Source organism: Fragaria vesca, linkage group LG6 (genome assembly GCF_000184155.1).
Source record: "Fragaria vesca subsp. vesca linkage group LG6, FraVesHawaii_1.0, whole genome shotgun sequence".
NCBI classification, from domain to species: Eukaryota; Viridiplantae; Streptophyta; class Magnoliopsida; order Rosales; family Rosaceae; genus Fragaria; species Fragaria vesca.
This window is the reverse complement of record NC_020496.1, coordinates 30,610,139-30,624,295: the sequence shown is the minus strand read 5'-3', so window position 1 is coordinate 30,624,295 and position 14,157 is coordinate 30,610,139. Positions and strand designations below refer to the sequence as shown.

Genomic DNA, 14,157 nt, shown 5'->3' with positions numbered 1-14,157 from the left:
GCATCTTTATCATGACATGTTTTATCGAATAACTAGTTATCTATATTTAATAGCTACTGTACTTCTACAGTTGTGCTCTTGTGAATTTTGAAAACTTGTATTGGTGATTTAGAGTTGAGATATAACAATAATCATTTGATTATAAATTGAACGATGATAACCAAAAATTTATAGCAAAAATTAGACGAAATAATATGTAAAAAGAGGTACCAAATAGTAAATATATATTAATTATATTAAATAACGGAATATTTCATAAATTAAGGGCATTTTAGACAGTTTGGGATGTGTATTAAGTATAATATTGAAATGAAAAACTTGATAGGTAGTGTATTAAGTAAGGGGTGTGTATTAAGATATTAGGGGTGTGTATTTAAAATTTCTCTTACCATTTTCCACATTAGCATGAGTACTAAACCATATCTCAGTTGAAAACTTGAAATCTTAATACATTCTATTAAGGAAGAAATCATTTTGTATGACATTATATAGTGTATAAGTTCTTTTGTTGCGTTTGAACATAATAATAACATAATAAGTAGGCTGTAGGCATAGTATTTTCAGTTACAACATTTGTCAAGTGATCAAAGATGATGAATGATTATACATATCCGACTAACTTTTCTCCATCAGTTTTACAAAGTTGGGAACAATGGTCCTGCCTTCGGAAGTTCCAACACTTTCAGAATGGAACTGAACCCCTTAAAGATACCTATATTTCTTATGACGAGCAGCCATAATCAGTCCATACCCATACTTCAATCTCAAGTTCTTCACTAGTACCAAGGTCCAAGGACCTCAGAAAAAAAAGAAGTTCGATTTCAACATTTCAGCAACAAATTTTTTGATTAATATGAAGTTCTAACAATCCATAGCTCAACATTAAGTACTACATATGATGAAATAAGAAGCGAGTATGTCACCTTCTTTCTCTTTGTTCATTATTTCGTTTATGACAACAAAGAGCTCAGATTGCTATATATAGCCATCAGGTTTGCAAATACCGCAAGAATGATCATGGAGACTGACACAATCTTGTCCCTGGTAGTTGCTATACCATGAGGGTCCCTGAAACACCAAATTGTGAGACAATGTCATACTATTATGAAAACATATATATATATAGATATCACATAGAAGATCAGTATTCAACAAAATTTAGTGAAAGAGATCTCACGTACTTGAGAGTAATGGAAGCAGGAAACACAAATGCAAGTAAACCTCCCAGGGTTGCTCCAGAGAACTCGAAAGCTACCCATATGTTGGGTATGAATATTGCACCAACAAGGGAAATAAACACCAGGCCTATACTTCCCAACACAAATCTCTTCTTGTCTAAAGTCAGAGGTCTTGCAGTGGGGAAAAGGAGACCGTCCAAGTTGAGCCGCAGAGGTAAGAATATGGTGGGGAAAACTAGTATGACATGCGCAGCATAGCTAATGCGAATAATGTCATTGAACAGCCGGCTGTAGGGAATGCCAAGGTCAGTGTCGAAGTTGGAGAGTAAGTTGGAGATGGTTGATTCACCGAAAAGGAGGAACCCGAAAAGTCCTGTCATTACATAGACAACTGCACATAGAGATAGTGAACTGCGTAACACAGCTTTCATTTGGGAAGAATCTGCAAGCTCATTCTGTATTGTGTGGACTGAAAATAAACAACTTGATCAATACTATCATCTGTCGGAATGAAAATAACACTTATAATGTATCCATGAATGTTCTGCAAGAAAACTCCTATAAAATTTGACCAAGAAGTAGCACAGGCTATATAGCATTCAAGGACTTGTATGGAAAGAGAAGATCAACATGCTTGAATACCATTATAGTGGCAAACGTAAGCAAAAACAATCACAGGGACAGCAGTGAAGATCCTAAAGAACGATGCCGAATCTGTCACATTTGGAAACCATTTTGGGCTCTCTATGCTTCCATCCACTAATTTGTAAACTGTGACTCCAACCACAACAAAAAGAAACAGAAGAGCCAATCCAACTGATATAAGAGAGATATATTTTGCCGAATCTGCAACCAAATATAGAAGCAATCAAGCAATATAGCATATATATGGAGGCTAGCTAGCTCCATATTTTGCAGAAACAAAGGTCATTACTCATTAATAACTTGTATATATTGAAACATCAACGAAACATTTACCAACCGATGCGCTCAAAGAACATCAATGGAATAAATATGATGATAGTTACAGCAACAAGAACGAAGGCGCGGCCAGTCCACCAATGCTCTCCAAACCACCCTTCCAGAATGCCGGGGTGGTGAACACCATGGAAGCTAGTTGATCCAGAAAGCACATCCTCTGTTTGAGGAAGTTAAACAAACATCTTCTGAGCATTAACACAAACAATACAAAATACTATGATTTTCAATGTACAAACAAATGTTAACAAAGACCAAAAGCATTAAGGCAATACCAATTATGATCATATACACAATGAGAGTACCAATGCTGTAAATAACAATGGTGATCTGAAGTACAATCTTCCCAATCCATCCATATGCATGAGCCATGACATCACCGTAGGAAACTGCAGACCCTTCCTTGCTGAACCTCAACAACAACTCAACCGATGCCTCAATTATGAATGAAACTAGGATGATCAACACGATTCCCGGAAGGAGTCCCAACAGTTTAAGGGTTGCAGGCAGGCTCATGATTCCGGACCCGACAACGGTGCATGTCAAATTGAATACAGAACCATAAAACGATGCTCCAGAATACTTCTCAGTCCTGGCCACATCTTCATCTTCATGTTGAGTCTTTCGTAACAAAGGGGCTCTCTCATCGGAGTTTGGTTTGGTTTCAGAAGTCATATTTATGCAACAGCTACAGAAGTATTTTCTAAGATTTCGTCATTTCGATCACTTCAAATTGTAGGGTTTGATGCGGTTTCGAACTTTAGCATGGATCCATTACGTATCAACTGAGTAATTCACACATACAAATAATACATAAATACACGGGAAAGGGGAAGCAGAAAGGGTAGTAGTACGAAAATAATTTTCTGTGCACCGTGTGTAAATACATGACAACACGTGGATGGTTAATATTTATGATTTTATAAGACATACAGAGTCTCAATATGAATGATTAAAATTACACAATCTATTTGCATGTCACGCATTGAAAAATTTTCCGATCATTCCATACTGTTCTAGATTGAATTACTTTTGTTTTGTGTTTCTTTAGTTGACCACGTATATTAAACCGATCACCGAAACTTCAGTTGATGTAAACACCACAAGAAGAAAAGTATGATTCTCTTAATAACAATAAAAACCAAAATAAACTTCACAACAGGAGCAAATCGCAGAGAAAGACCGTAACAAGTTTGCATTGCAGGAATTGAACGGAGAATGAACAAGGCGTTGGGCTTGTACTTATAAAACTATGATGACATACATGGTGATGGTGGTTCATATAAAACTATGTCTACCTGTGTGGGTGAAATGAAATTATGTGTGCAAAACACACAGCTCTCTTTTGGTTTTTGTTAAAGGCTTTGAATTGTAAAAGCATAGAAAGCAGACCTGAAAACTAAGAGCTACAAGTCATAACGGTACAATTGATCAACCTCCCAGAAAAGATGTGGAGTAAATAAATTGGATGCTTTTGCTCCTCCCACAATTCTCGTGGGAGTAAATTGTGAAAGAAACTTCGGTAAAACACCATATTATAATCATTGTATTGCATAAAGCTCCGGAACATATCACTATCTCCATCTTCAGTTTGAACACATGTTTAGGAAGAAGTACATCCAAACTTCTATGTATTCACGTCAAAAACTAATCATTCTAGGGTCTGTCCCTTCAACCAAATGTTTAATTCTACAAGTCTACAACACATAGTTATGTAAAGGAGTTTTGAACACTACAGAGAACAACCAAGAGTTTCTTCATAATTTTGGAGCAAGAGCTCGCTGATTACCAGAAGTGAGTCCAGCTCAGTGATCTCTGCCTCCTACAGTTGTCGTACCACACCTGAACAAAGTTATCAAGTAATAGTGAAGTTATCAAGTAATAGTGAGCTTAAAACTGATTTTAAGCTTTCACAACAGAACAACCACATTGACAAAGATTTCGTAAGTGTAAAGGAATTGCTCAGAGAGAAATGAGAAAATCAAACATGCGAGAGAGGCAGCTCTGCATTTGGCTTGTTGGCGTTTACCTCATTATAGATAGCAAATAATTTATTAAAGTTAATGGTGATTCCACTAAAGGGTGACTCAGTAGGTTATGTGAAAATGAGACATACATGCCTAACTTCAGCAACATGCCACTGACAGTCTGACCAAAAGTGTCCAGCCAACTATGAGAAAACAAGAGCACTTTTTCATCCCATTTCTACTTTCAACTTTCTACAGTTTTAACTTTAAATTGGGGCAAATCCATAGCTTCAAATTTGTTTAGGGTTTCTGAATCAAACCTCGATGAGTTCTGCTCCATTGAGATTTGAAGCTGAGAAACCACATCTGTTGTTGGACTCCGAGACAGGCCTTGAGTTGTGGAAGTTTTTGGTCTCCAGAATGGGTAGTCTTGTTAAGTAAAGAAATAAAGTGCAGCTGAAATCAGTACAATGAGCACTGCCATGAGTACATGCTTAAAGTTTAGAACTCCTGCGTCCACTCTCCTCACAAAATCAGCAGGTCCAGCTTCAGTCTCACTCATAAAAGCATCTTTATGAGTCCTATCAAACTGAAAAATACAAATAAGGAGGCAACTTTTAGTGACTATTGTAGTTGTCCTAGTTACGCTACAAACCTCATCAAAACAAAGTAACATGCAGAAAATACCGACAAAAAAAAAAAAAAAAAAAAAATGATATTCGATGCCATGACATGAAAACGACATTTCCAAAGCATGAGGTATATAATCAGACAAAAGAGGTACAATTGTAATATAGCATCAAAGGGCACCTATATCTTATTATACTTCATTGACCAAAAAAGACAGTTTATACATAAGATAATAAAAAACAACTAATCAAACAGGAAAGCATGGCTAACACTACAAGAAGTCAGGCTTGTTATAGAACAGACCTTAGCACTGACAGCAGACAACTCATGAGCTTCCTCCCTACTTTCTTTTGTGCCAGTATCCAACTCGTGCTTTGAGAGCATGCAGTCGTCATCATTTCCTCTATCATCATTGCACATAACCACAGATGGACTATTGTTCATTTGCAACTTCAGAATTAGTGTTTTGTTCTCCATTGTTAATGAAGACATCTACATCCAATCACCCAAAGATAAATGTTAAGAGTTGGGAAAGACATATTGTACTAAATTAGGCTGACTGACCCTGACTTGGTTTCAATATGCTATAACTGAAAATCTGCATCGTTTTTTTGAGCTAGATTTATCGATTTTAAAACAAACCTACATTACCAGCTATGCAATGACAGAAAAGTAAACTAGGCATTTCAAATCAATGTAGGTAAAGAAAATCTGTAACTGGCTTTCAGATTATCTTGATAGATAATTTCTCTAGAATGGGATAATTTAAACCTAATAGCTAACCTACCCAAGGCAAACCTCCACCTCACAGCTTGTCACCTTAAGTCCCCAAGGCAGCTACATATTTACAAATGAATACAAGTGCGCATATATATGCACATGACTATGGAAAAGCATGCACATATCATGTTTTGTTATGTAATCCTCTAGCTATAAGAAGGCCCCTGTGTTTTACCGTAACTGGATCACACCTGGACATAACATTTCATTCCAAAGCATTGTAAAGTTGAAATTGCATTTCTAATCTAAAGCCTACACACTAAAAGAAAAAAACAGAAGAAAAAACACAGACAGACATCAAAAGATGTGTTTCACAATAAAAGTCAAATTCCAACCATAAACTTGAAAGTTAATAAGATATAAGATGGTAAATACCTGCTTATGAAGGCGCTCTCTTTCAAAAGCAAGTTGCACAATCAAGTTTGTGATAACTTTTGACCGGACTGCAATATCAGTTGCAGTAGCTATTTTTGCTGCCTCAGCTTGATGTAAAGCTGCCTCCATGCGTTTCAATCTACCCGTCAGAAAGCTTACTTCGTCATTTAGTGCTGCATTAGATTCCGATAATATTATACACTTGTCCTCTACACTGTCAGCCCGACATTCAGCTTTTGAAACCTTCAGCTTTAGATCCTTTATCACATTTTCCATATCCCTAATAGTCGAATTCAACATGTTTTGTTTCTCCTGGCTAGCTTCAGCAGTTGCCACTGCATGCTGCAACCGCATGTCAGGTTCTGTCAACTGCACCTTAAGAAGTCCAAGCTCTTCATTAAGTTCAGAGTTAGTCTCAGTTAATAGTTTGCACTGGGCTTCTGCATTACGAGCCCTACTTTCAGCTTTAGATTCTTTCTCTTTCAGATCTGAAATAACAATTCCCATTTCACTAATTTCATCTTCTAGCGAACTCACCTTTTCGCTCAATGTGAAGGCCTGAGAATCTGCAAAAATTAACTTATCTTCAGCTTCCTTCAGGCTATCTTTCAAGCTCTCTGTCTGTGCGTGAAAGAAGTCGTTAACTTTTGCGTTGCTACTTTCAAGCTTCTGCAAAGAGCTTTCTTTGGCTTTAAGGAGACCATCCACCTTCAGTTGTAGCTCATTTTCTCGCTGAACTAAACCATTTAAATTAAACTGGAGAATCTGGAGTTTACCCAGCAGTTCCTTTGAAATACTCATCATGATCCCAGATGCATTATCTGCCTCTAAACACCTCTCCCAAACATCTGCTGCTTCATCCTCCATGCAATATGCCTCTTCTTCTGAAGAGAGTAATCTCATTTTCAGATCCTCTTCAATTTGTTTCGATACAACTAATTTCTTTTCAAGATCCATTTCCCTTGCTATAGATTTCTCTAGCATCTGCAATATATGTCTTTGTTGTTCAACCGTTTGCACATTCTTGCTTGAAAATAATTCATCTTCTATATGGCGCAATTCTTTGTCGTTATTCCCTGTCAATATGCAAGCATTAGAATGGAATATAATCAACAGTTACAGTCACTTCTCAATCAACTTATGCAGTGAAGGTGATTAAAGAAAAACCTGCTGGCCTACTAACACTATGAGTTTCCTGGCAGCCCCATATATGCATGCATTAGAACGGAATGAAAGTAATAGTAAACACTCCCTAGCAATTCAACTAATACACTAGAGGTGGTTATAAACCCCGCCAAGCGTACCATTATAAAACCCCTCCAACCCCCATCACCATATGCACATTAAGAATTAGAAGCTAATAATAGTGAAATATCATCAACAAAAACATTTGTAATGAACTGTTAGCTTACACTTTTCTTCTCCATCAGAGCTTGAAAAGGTCCGCTGGAACTTCAAAGATTGCATCCTAATTTCAGAGACCTGTTCTTGCAACTGCTTCAAAGACTGCTCAGAATACTGCAGCTTTTCTTCCATCACTGCAAATGTTTCTCCCAAGTATGTGTAAGAAGATAGTATCCCCTGTGCAGCCGTGATCTCCATTTGAAGCATTGCCATGAGCTTATCCAATTCACTCACCTCTGAGTCCAAAATTCCAGATAAGAGAGTGTACTCTAATGCCTTCTCAACACAATCAACCGATTTCTCCTCTTCCTTGGATACAAAGGCCTCAAAGTCACTCTCCTTGGTGGCCACACGCATCATAAAACCACTCAAATTTTGCAGCTTATCAGCAGCGCGTGCTAGATCCGATTCAACATCAATGATAACCTCGCGCACATTTTCTAGTTCTCCAGATGAGACCCTATCAAGACCGTCCCTGCTATGCGACTCCACCACCGGTACGTCAATATTGACATCATTGCTAGAAACACTTGCTTCTGGACCACCATCATAATCCATTTTAACCGTGCAGCAATTCAAATGGTTCCGAAAACCTGAACATCAACATAAACAAAGGAAATACACATACAACTCATTCCATCTGACATTTGCAAAGAAACCAATCACGGTAAACATAACCACAATTTCTACTTTATAGACAAAACCAAACACAGCCATATTCCTAATAAATTTGAAGCCTCTATTGTTTATGAAAGATTAAACAAAGCTAAAAAGTATGAAACTTTGATTCATAATCATATCACAGTGCTGTTTTGGTATCAAGCAACTATGAATTAGAAAAGGATCTCATACATGTTCAGGTGAAATCAAACATGAAAGATGCATTATTTTCAGTGAAGAAAAAAAATTACCTGGCCACAAACAACAGGGCAGTAAATCGATCAGATTTACCCAAACGCTCGATCAGCGCCCCAAAACCAGATTCCGGCGAGATCTCCACAGACTGGGAACGAAAGCTCAGTTTGGAAGGTTTGTAATAGAAGAAGGTTCGGGTGTAGGCATCAAGGGCATTTCACCCGACCCGATAAAGCCCGAGATAGAGTTGGATAAGCAGCCCACGATCTAAAGAGCGAGGGCCCTAAAGAGAATGATTACGGAGTAATGATATTCTTGTAGTAGGAGAAAATAAAATAATTGCCGACCTAATAATATATTCATGAGTTTATTAACACTAGCTTTTATACCCGCGAAACTGACGTGTAGAAGATGTCGTTAGTAGATAGTTACTTTTTCTTTCTCATTTGTAACTGTTTTTTCTTTTTGTAATTAGTGGGTAGTGGAGAGTTTCTTGTTGCAGTTAAAATTCTTAACTTCTTAATTTTCACAATTATTTACTCTATTTTTGATACCTTTTATTTTCTTTTTACTTTTTACTATAATGTCCAGTTTACTTAATCGTTTTGATTAAACACAATAAAAAAAATTAGGAATAATATAATTTGGTGAAACTTTTGAGGGTTTTTTTTATAGTAGTAGAGATATAAAGAAATCAAAATAATTTTCGAAAAAAGTATCCAACTGTGAAGCATATGCTGACACAATGAGTAGTTTCAAGATGGTCTATATCACACTTTATTATTATGAATCGATTGCTAAACAACCCTTAACTTGATAACCAATATAAAGTTACTACACTAGAAAAAGCTCTTGAACGAGTTTGATACAGTTATTTCCGATATTTCTAACACTTGCATCGCATCTAAAATCATCGAGTCACTGCGCCCTAAAAGATTGACGGGTCCATATGATGAACCATGTGTGGCCATAATGCATTTTTGGATGGAAAGAGAAACATGTCATCCATAACCAAAAGAAAAATATAAAAACATGTGATGTAGATTCATTTAGGGGTCATCCCAGATTAATAAACTATCATTAGAGTTTTTAAATCTTGTAGACTTGTACCAAAAGAATAGATTTGTAATCTAATGTTGTCCACAATCAGATTGATGATGCTTAATTAGCTGCCTAATTAAGATTCTTTATAACTTACTGCATCAGCAAGTTCACAGTTGTTGCAACCACAGCCTTGTGTTTTAAGTTTTTTTAATCACTTACCCACCCATTAGTCACTCTCTCTTGTTTGTATAATAATCAACGTGAAACTAAAGTTTTTACTGTTAGAAATGTCATCATTATCTTAATCATACAAGTAAGATGTTGGGAAGTTGACTGGGTTTATTATCGGAAGCCAAGTAGCCAGCATTGAATTGCTGGAGAATTCATCCATAATTGAATTGACCTGCTTGTAAGGGAGCAGTTTATGGAATATGATGTGTGAAAAGGAAACCACACTTGAGAATTATTCATGTGTTCTTCTAGTCTTGTTCTTCATGATGTTTTGTGATGTCTAACTTCAACAAGGAAATCACTAATTGAAAATCAGTCCAATCACCAACGTTCTGTTTTATACAGGAAGAGCGATGTAATCTCAATGTTAACGAAGAACATAGGGGATTCAAAGTTAAGTTTAGAAGAAAAACTTCCTTAAAACACACATTTTTTGATTCTTAAATTGTCTATGTAGTGAAATTTCTTAAACTTTGAACATCCGGTAACATTAGCTCAATTGAGTAGCAAACGTGATTAGACACGTCATACTAAGAAAAACTACGATGAGAAATGGTTTATAGATTGAATAATATAAAGGCAAGAAGTATCTCATGGTCTTAAGAACAAAATATTAGCATTAATTTACTTTCCTTGCGTTTGAAGGTAAGTCATGAAACAACCACAAAATCTTATGCTGTTCTTTTTCAATTTTACACCACCACTTCCAAGTATTTAGAAGACTTCAATTATAGTTTCACAAACCTAGTTTTATCAAGAAACAATCATTTTATTGACAAATGAGTGAAAATGGGAGCAGTAATTTGGTTGATTAGTAACGCATTTACGGTTTTCTAGGAAATGAATCAGATGATGACTACTACTGTAGCTTGAGATGTACTTCCTTTTTTGACGTTGACACCAACGGTCCTCTTCAATCATATGTTCATTTCTACTCTATAAAACCAAAGACAGAACCAAAATTTTACAGTTGTAGATGGATTTGGGGGTCTTACAATTTTACAATAATTCTACAGAAAATTGTATTCTTTGTCGGCACCCCCATTATTGATAGTTAGTATCAGACTTTCTTGCGTGTGTTTATCTCTCTTTGAAATTTTCTGGCTCTATAAAAATCAAAGCTTTTCGAAGAATTCTGTCACGTTTCTTTCTGGGTCTGCTGAATTATTGGCTTCTGAATTTTGGGTTTTTATTGGTTTTTGTTTTGGGTGCTTTGTTTATATCAAAGGGGGAGAATTGGGTTTTGAAGGTTTGCTCTTTTGGGATTTCTCCCCTATTTGTATTGAAGAATCAATTCGATTATCAATCAATTGGGTTTCATTTTTTTTGGGTTTCAAAAGTTTCTAACCCAAAAGGGATTGTATTCATCTGTGTCATAGCTGGTAGCTAATTTGCAACTGTGATATATTATTTCATAGTTTCTGTGCAAAAGATTCAACCTTTATATTCTCAGCTGGAATTGTATAATATTTACTGATTTTAGCATTTTCATCTGGAAATTCTGATCATTTGATCAGTAGCTTTGAATTTTCCTATTGAAACCATTGTTGTGTAAAAGTTTTAAGATTTTAAAAGATGACAATTGGGAATGTTGCACCAAAGAAGGAGAGGAAGTCAAGGAAGAACAAAGCAATTGTTGATGAGAATGCTCCTTTGTTGCCCAAATGTGGGGAAGATGGTGGGTTTGATGAGTTTAATGGAGCCTCCTTTACTGGGGCAGTTTTCAACTTATCAACCACAATTGTTGGTGCTGGAATCATGGCTTTGCCTGCAACCATGAAAGTGTTGGGTCTTGGTCTTGGGATTACCATGATCATATTTATGGCCTTCTTGACTGAGGCTTCAATTGAGCTGATACTCAGGTTCAGCCGAGCTGGAAAGTCTTCTTCTTATGGAGGCCTCATGGGGGATGCTTTTGGAAAATATGGGAAAATTTTGTTGCAGGTAGCTGTGTTAGTCAACAATCTTGGTGTCCTCATTGTGTACATGATCATTATTGGTATGAACTCCATTCTGTAATACTGATTGTATTGTATTTACTCTTTTACAAATTTGTCATTTGGTAATTGTGGATTTGTGTTGGCCTTGCTTATACTGGTATGTAAAAGCTCTGAAGTTGTGTAGCAATCTTGTACTGCTTATGTGAAGGTGATGTGCTCTCCGGAACGTCTTCAAGTGAAGGCCACCACGCAGGTGTACTTGAAGGATGGTTTGGAGTACATTGGTGGACAGGGCGTGCCATTGTTCTTCTTGTAACAACACTTGGAATCTTTGCTCCATTGGCAAGCTTTAAACGAATCGGTAAGTCTTTAAGTTGGTATAGTAAACAATTTGACATCACAATATAGGCCGTCAGTATTTGTGACTTGGTTTGAAAATTCTTTGCCCTTCTCATTAATGTTCCTTACTGTAGCTTTTGGTTTATGTTGGAGTTTCCTTTTCTCATTTGGAATTTGAATGTGTTGGTTATCTTACTAGCCCTATTATTTTGCAGATTCGTTGAGCTTCACGTCTGCCTTATCCGTTGGCCTAGCAGTTGTGTTTCTTGTTATTACTGTTGGAATTACAGTGATCAAGTTGATTGATGGCAGTATTGGAATGCCCAGGTTGCTACCTGATGTTAGTGATGTTTCATCATTCATCAAATGCTTCACTGTAGTCCCTGTACTCGTCACTGCCTACATCTGTCACTACAATGGTATGGAACCTGTTGACTTGAACATCAGTATCTATTTGGTGATTGGATTGAATGGAATCCCATTTATGTACCACTGTAGGCACCACTTTGTGTGCCAGGTTCCTGTATTCTAGGGACTGAACACACACATAATAATATGCTAAACTAATTCCACATTTTGATTTTATGATGCTGGCATGTATTTCCTGTAGCAGCCCCTGTTGTGACTTAGAAAGTCAAAATTCTAACATATTGGGATAATATGCACATGATGATAAACCTAAAATGTACATGGGTCAGAGAAACAATGAGAAATGGGTCTAGGAGATGTCATAATTTATGTGGTTTGCACCTTTTGATTGCAAGGGCCTATATGTTGAGTAATGATCATCCTGAGTACTTTATCTGCAGTTCATAGCATTGACAATGAACTTGAGGACTCCACACAGATAAGAGGGGTTGTGCAATCGTCACTTGCTCTGTGCTCATCTGTATACATAATGACAAGCCTTTTTGGGTTCCTTCTATTTGGGGATGGGACTCTTGACGATGTGCTTGCTAACTTCGATGCTGACCTTGGCATTCCTTATGGTTCCTTCCTTAATGATGCTGTCCGTGTCAGTTATGCCGCTCACCTTATGCTTGTGTTTCCTGTTGTCTTCTTCCCATTGCGGCTCAACTTGGATGGCCTCCTCTTTTCCTCTTCAAGGCCTTTGGTTCTCAGCAACATGAGATTTACACTGGTCACAGTTGGGCTGATTGGAATAATCTTCTTGGGTGCAAACTTTATTCCCAGCATCTGGGATGCTTTCCAGTTCACTGGAGCAACTGCTGCTGTTTGCATCGGGTTCATCTTCCCTGCTGCAATTACTCTCAAGTGAGTTATTGACTTGATCACAAGAACTATCTTTCAGTTCAGATTTCAACTTACTTCGGAATATCATGTTAATTGTTGAGTGAGTTATTGACTTGATTGCAAGAACTATCTTTTAGTTCAGGTTTCAATTTGCTTCGGAATAACATGTTAATTGTTGATTATTTGTCTTTTCCCAGTATTCGATGCCTGATATTTAAGGAGTCATAGTTTTCATGAGACTGTTAGCAGCTTTTATCCTTGTTATCATGAGAATATGGAAATATATTTACCGGATTTTGACTCTGCCTTTGGTTTTAGTTTTACAGTGGCTGCTTCTTTTGTGTGAATAAATTTGAAATTAACATTGAGTTTTCTTTCACTTGGTGTTTCAGGGATCGACACAGCATAGCAACAAAGAAGGATAAGATCTTGAGCATTGTCATGATTGTCCTTGCTGTATTCTCAAACGTGGTGGCAATATATAGCGATGCCTATGCCTTGTTCAAGAATGCCAAGACTCCATCACCGCGTGAATGATCTCTGATGCAGTTCTACTTTATACAAAGAACCCGCCAGCAGGTTGTTCTCATGTTTTTAGTGAAACCATCTACTGGCTGGATACTATGAACTTCATTAGAAAGGAAAACCAGGGTTTTCTAAGAGGATTGAATAAAAAATAAGCACTTGGCTCTATGTAAAATGGTGTGTTTGCAACTTTGCTTGTAGTGTAACATCATCGAAAAAACTTTGCTTCGTGTCAGAAGTGGGCATCGGAATTCTGTGCCCTCTCGCATGTGTGTTTGTATTAAGTCGTTTCCGACATTGAACTCGGCTATTTTTGGTACCGGAATGAATCGAGTGAGCGCACTGAAAAATGAATGCATGTACTTTTATACTTGGGGGCGTGCAAATTCTTGCTCTTTTGTTTTCGTTGGTGATTATTATAGCTTTTGTGATGAATCATGAAGAAGTAAAAGAAATGATTGAGGGATCAGTGACTTGATACTCTGGTTTATTCAGCCCTCTTGCTCTTCCACAAGATTTGATTTTGGGATAATTTCTTTTTCATTTCTTTTGTGAATTAACATTTTCACCTTTCTTGAATAATTTAGTTCTATAGGTATTGTAATATACGGTTCCTCAAACTAAGTTTGAATCAAGACACTGTCAAAAGTGGTCAGA

At 36.9% G+C, this 14,157-nt stretch overlaps 3 protein-coding genes across 3 annotated transcripts; 1 reads left to right on the top strand and 2 right to left on the bottom strand.

The window, feature by feature from the left end:
• Positions 1 to 950: 950 nt before the first annotated feature.
• Positions 951 to 2,831, bottom strand: LOC101290981 (sodium-coupled neutral amino acid transporter 4-like). The gene is made up of 5 exons (XM_004306001.1): positions 2,432 to 2,831; positions 2,161 to 2,316; positions 1,821 to 2,024; positions 1,182 to 1,647; positions 951 to 1,068 (listed from the first exon to the last, which is right to left on the bottom strand). The coding sequence occupies exons 1-5, from the start codon at positions 2,829 to 2,831 to the stop codon at positions 951 to 953; spliced, it is 1,344 nt and encodes a 447-aa protein (XP_004306049.1).
• A 1,379-nt stretch (positions 2,832 to 4,210) lies between these two features.
• On the bottom strand, positions 4,211 to 8,309 carry LOC101305090 (WPP domain-interacting tail-anchored protein 1-like). The gene is made up of 5 exons (XM_004304133.1): positions 8,224 to 8,309; positions 7,321 to 7,905; positions 5,909 to 6,984; positions 5,057 to 5,245; positions 4,211 to 4,712 (listed from the first exon to the last, which is right to left on the bottom strand). The coding sequence occupies exons 2-5, from the start codon at positions 7,868 to 7,870 to the stop codon at positions 4,557 to 4,559; spliced, it is 1,971 nt and encodes a 656-aa protein (XP_004304181.1). The 5' UTR covers positions 7,871 to 7,905; positions 8,224 to 8,309; the 3' UTR covers positions 4,211 to 4,556.
• A 2,105-nt stretch (positions 8,310 to 10,414) lies between these two features.
• Positions 10,415 to 13,913, top strand: LOC101304788 (sodium-coupled neutral amino acid transporter 3-like). The gene is made up of 5 exons (XM_004304132.1): positions 10,415 to 11,441; positions 11,591 to 11,743; positions 11,937 to 12,140; positions 12,531 to 12,996; positions 13,368 to 13,913. The coding sequence occupies exons 1-5, from the start codon at positions 11,018 to 11,020 to the stop codon at positions 13,510 to 13,512; spliced, it is 1,392 nt and encodes a 463-aa protein (XP_004304180.1). The 5' UTR covers positions 10,415 to 11,017; the 3' UTR covers positions 13,513 to 13,913.
• Positions 13,914 to 14,157: the final 244 nt, after the last annotated feature.

What these genes read in the sequence shown, in the direction of transcription:
- LOC101304788 (XM_004304132.1), top strand. Translation starts at nt 11,018, where the DNA reads ATGACAATTGGGAATGTTGCACCAAAGAAGGAGAGGAAGTCAAGGAAG. An exon ending in TGTGTACATGATCATTATTG is followed by an intron (nt 11,442 to 11,590) that starts GTATGAACTCCA and finishes GCTTATGTGAAG; the next exon opens with GTGATGTGCTCTCCGGAACG. An exon ending in CTACATCTGTCACTACAATG is followed by an intron (nt 12,141 to 12,530) that starts GTATGGAACCTG and finishes CTTTATCTGCAG; the next exon opens with TTCATAGCATTGACAATGAA.
- LOC101305090 (XM_004304133.1), bottom strand. Translation starts at nt 7,870, where the DNA reads ATGGATTATGATGGTGGTCCAGAAGCAAGTGTTTCTAGCAATGATGTC. An exon ending in CTCTGATGGAGAAGAAAAGT is followed by an intron (nt 6,985 to 7,320) that starts GTAAGCTAACAG and finishes GCATATTGACAG; the next exon opens with GGAATAACGACAAAGAATTG. An exon ending in TGTCTGCTGTCAGTGCTAAG is followed by an intron (nt 4,713 to 5,056) that starts GTCTGTTCTATA and finishes TGTATTTTTCAG; the next exon opens with TTTGATAGGACTCATAAAGA.
- LOC101290981 (XM_004306001.1), bottom strand. Translation starts at nt 2,831, where the DNA reads ATGACTTCTGAAACCAAACCAAACTCCGATGAGAGAGCCCCTTTGTTA. An exon ending in GATGTTCTTTGAGCGCATCG is followed by an intron (nt 2,025 to 2,160) that starts GTTGGTAAATGT and finishes ATTTGGTTGCAG; the next exon opens with ATTCGGCAAAATATATCTCT. An exon ending in TTACGTTTGCCACTATAATG is followed by an intron (nt 1,648 to 1,820) that starts GTATTCAAGCAT and finishes GTTTATTTTCAG; the next exon opens with TCCACACAATACAGAATGAG.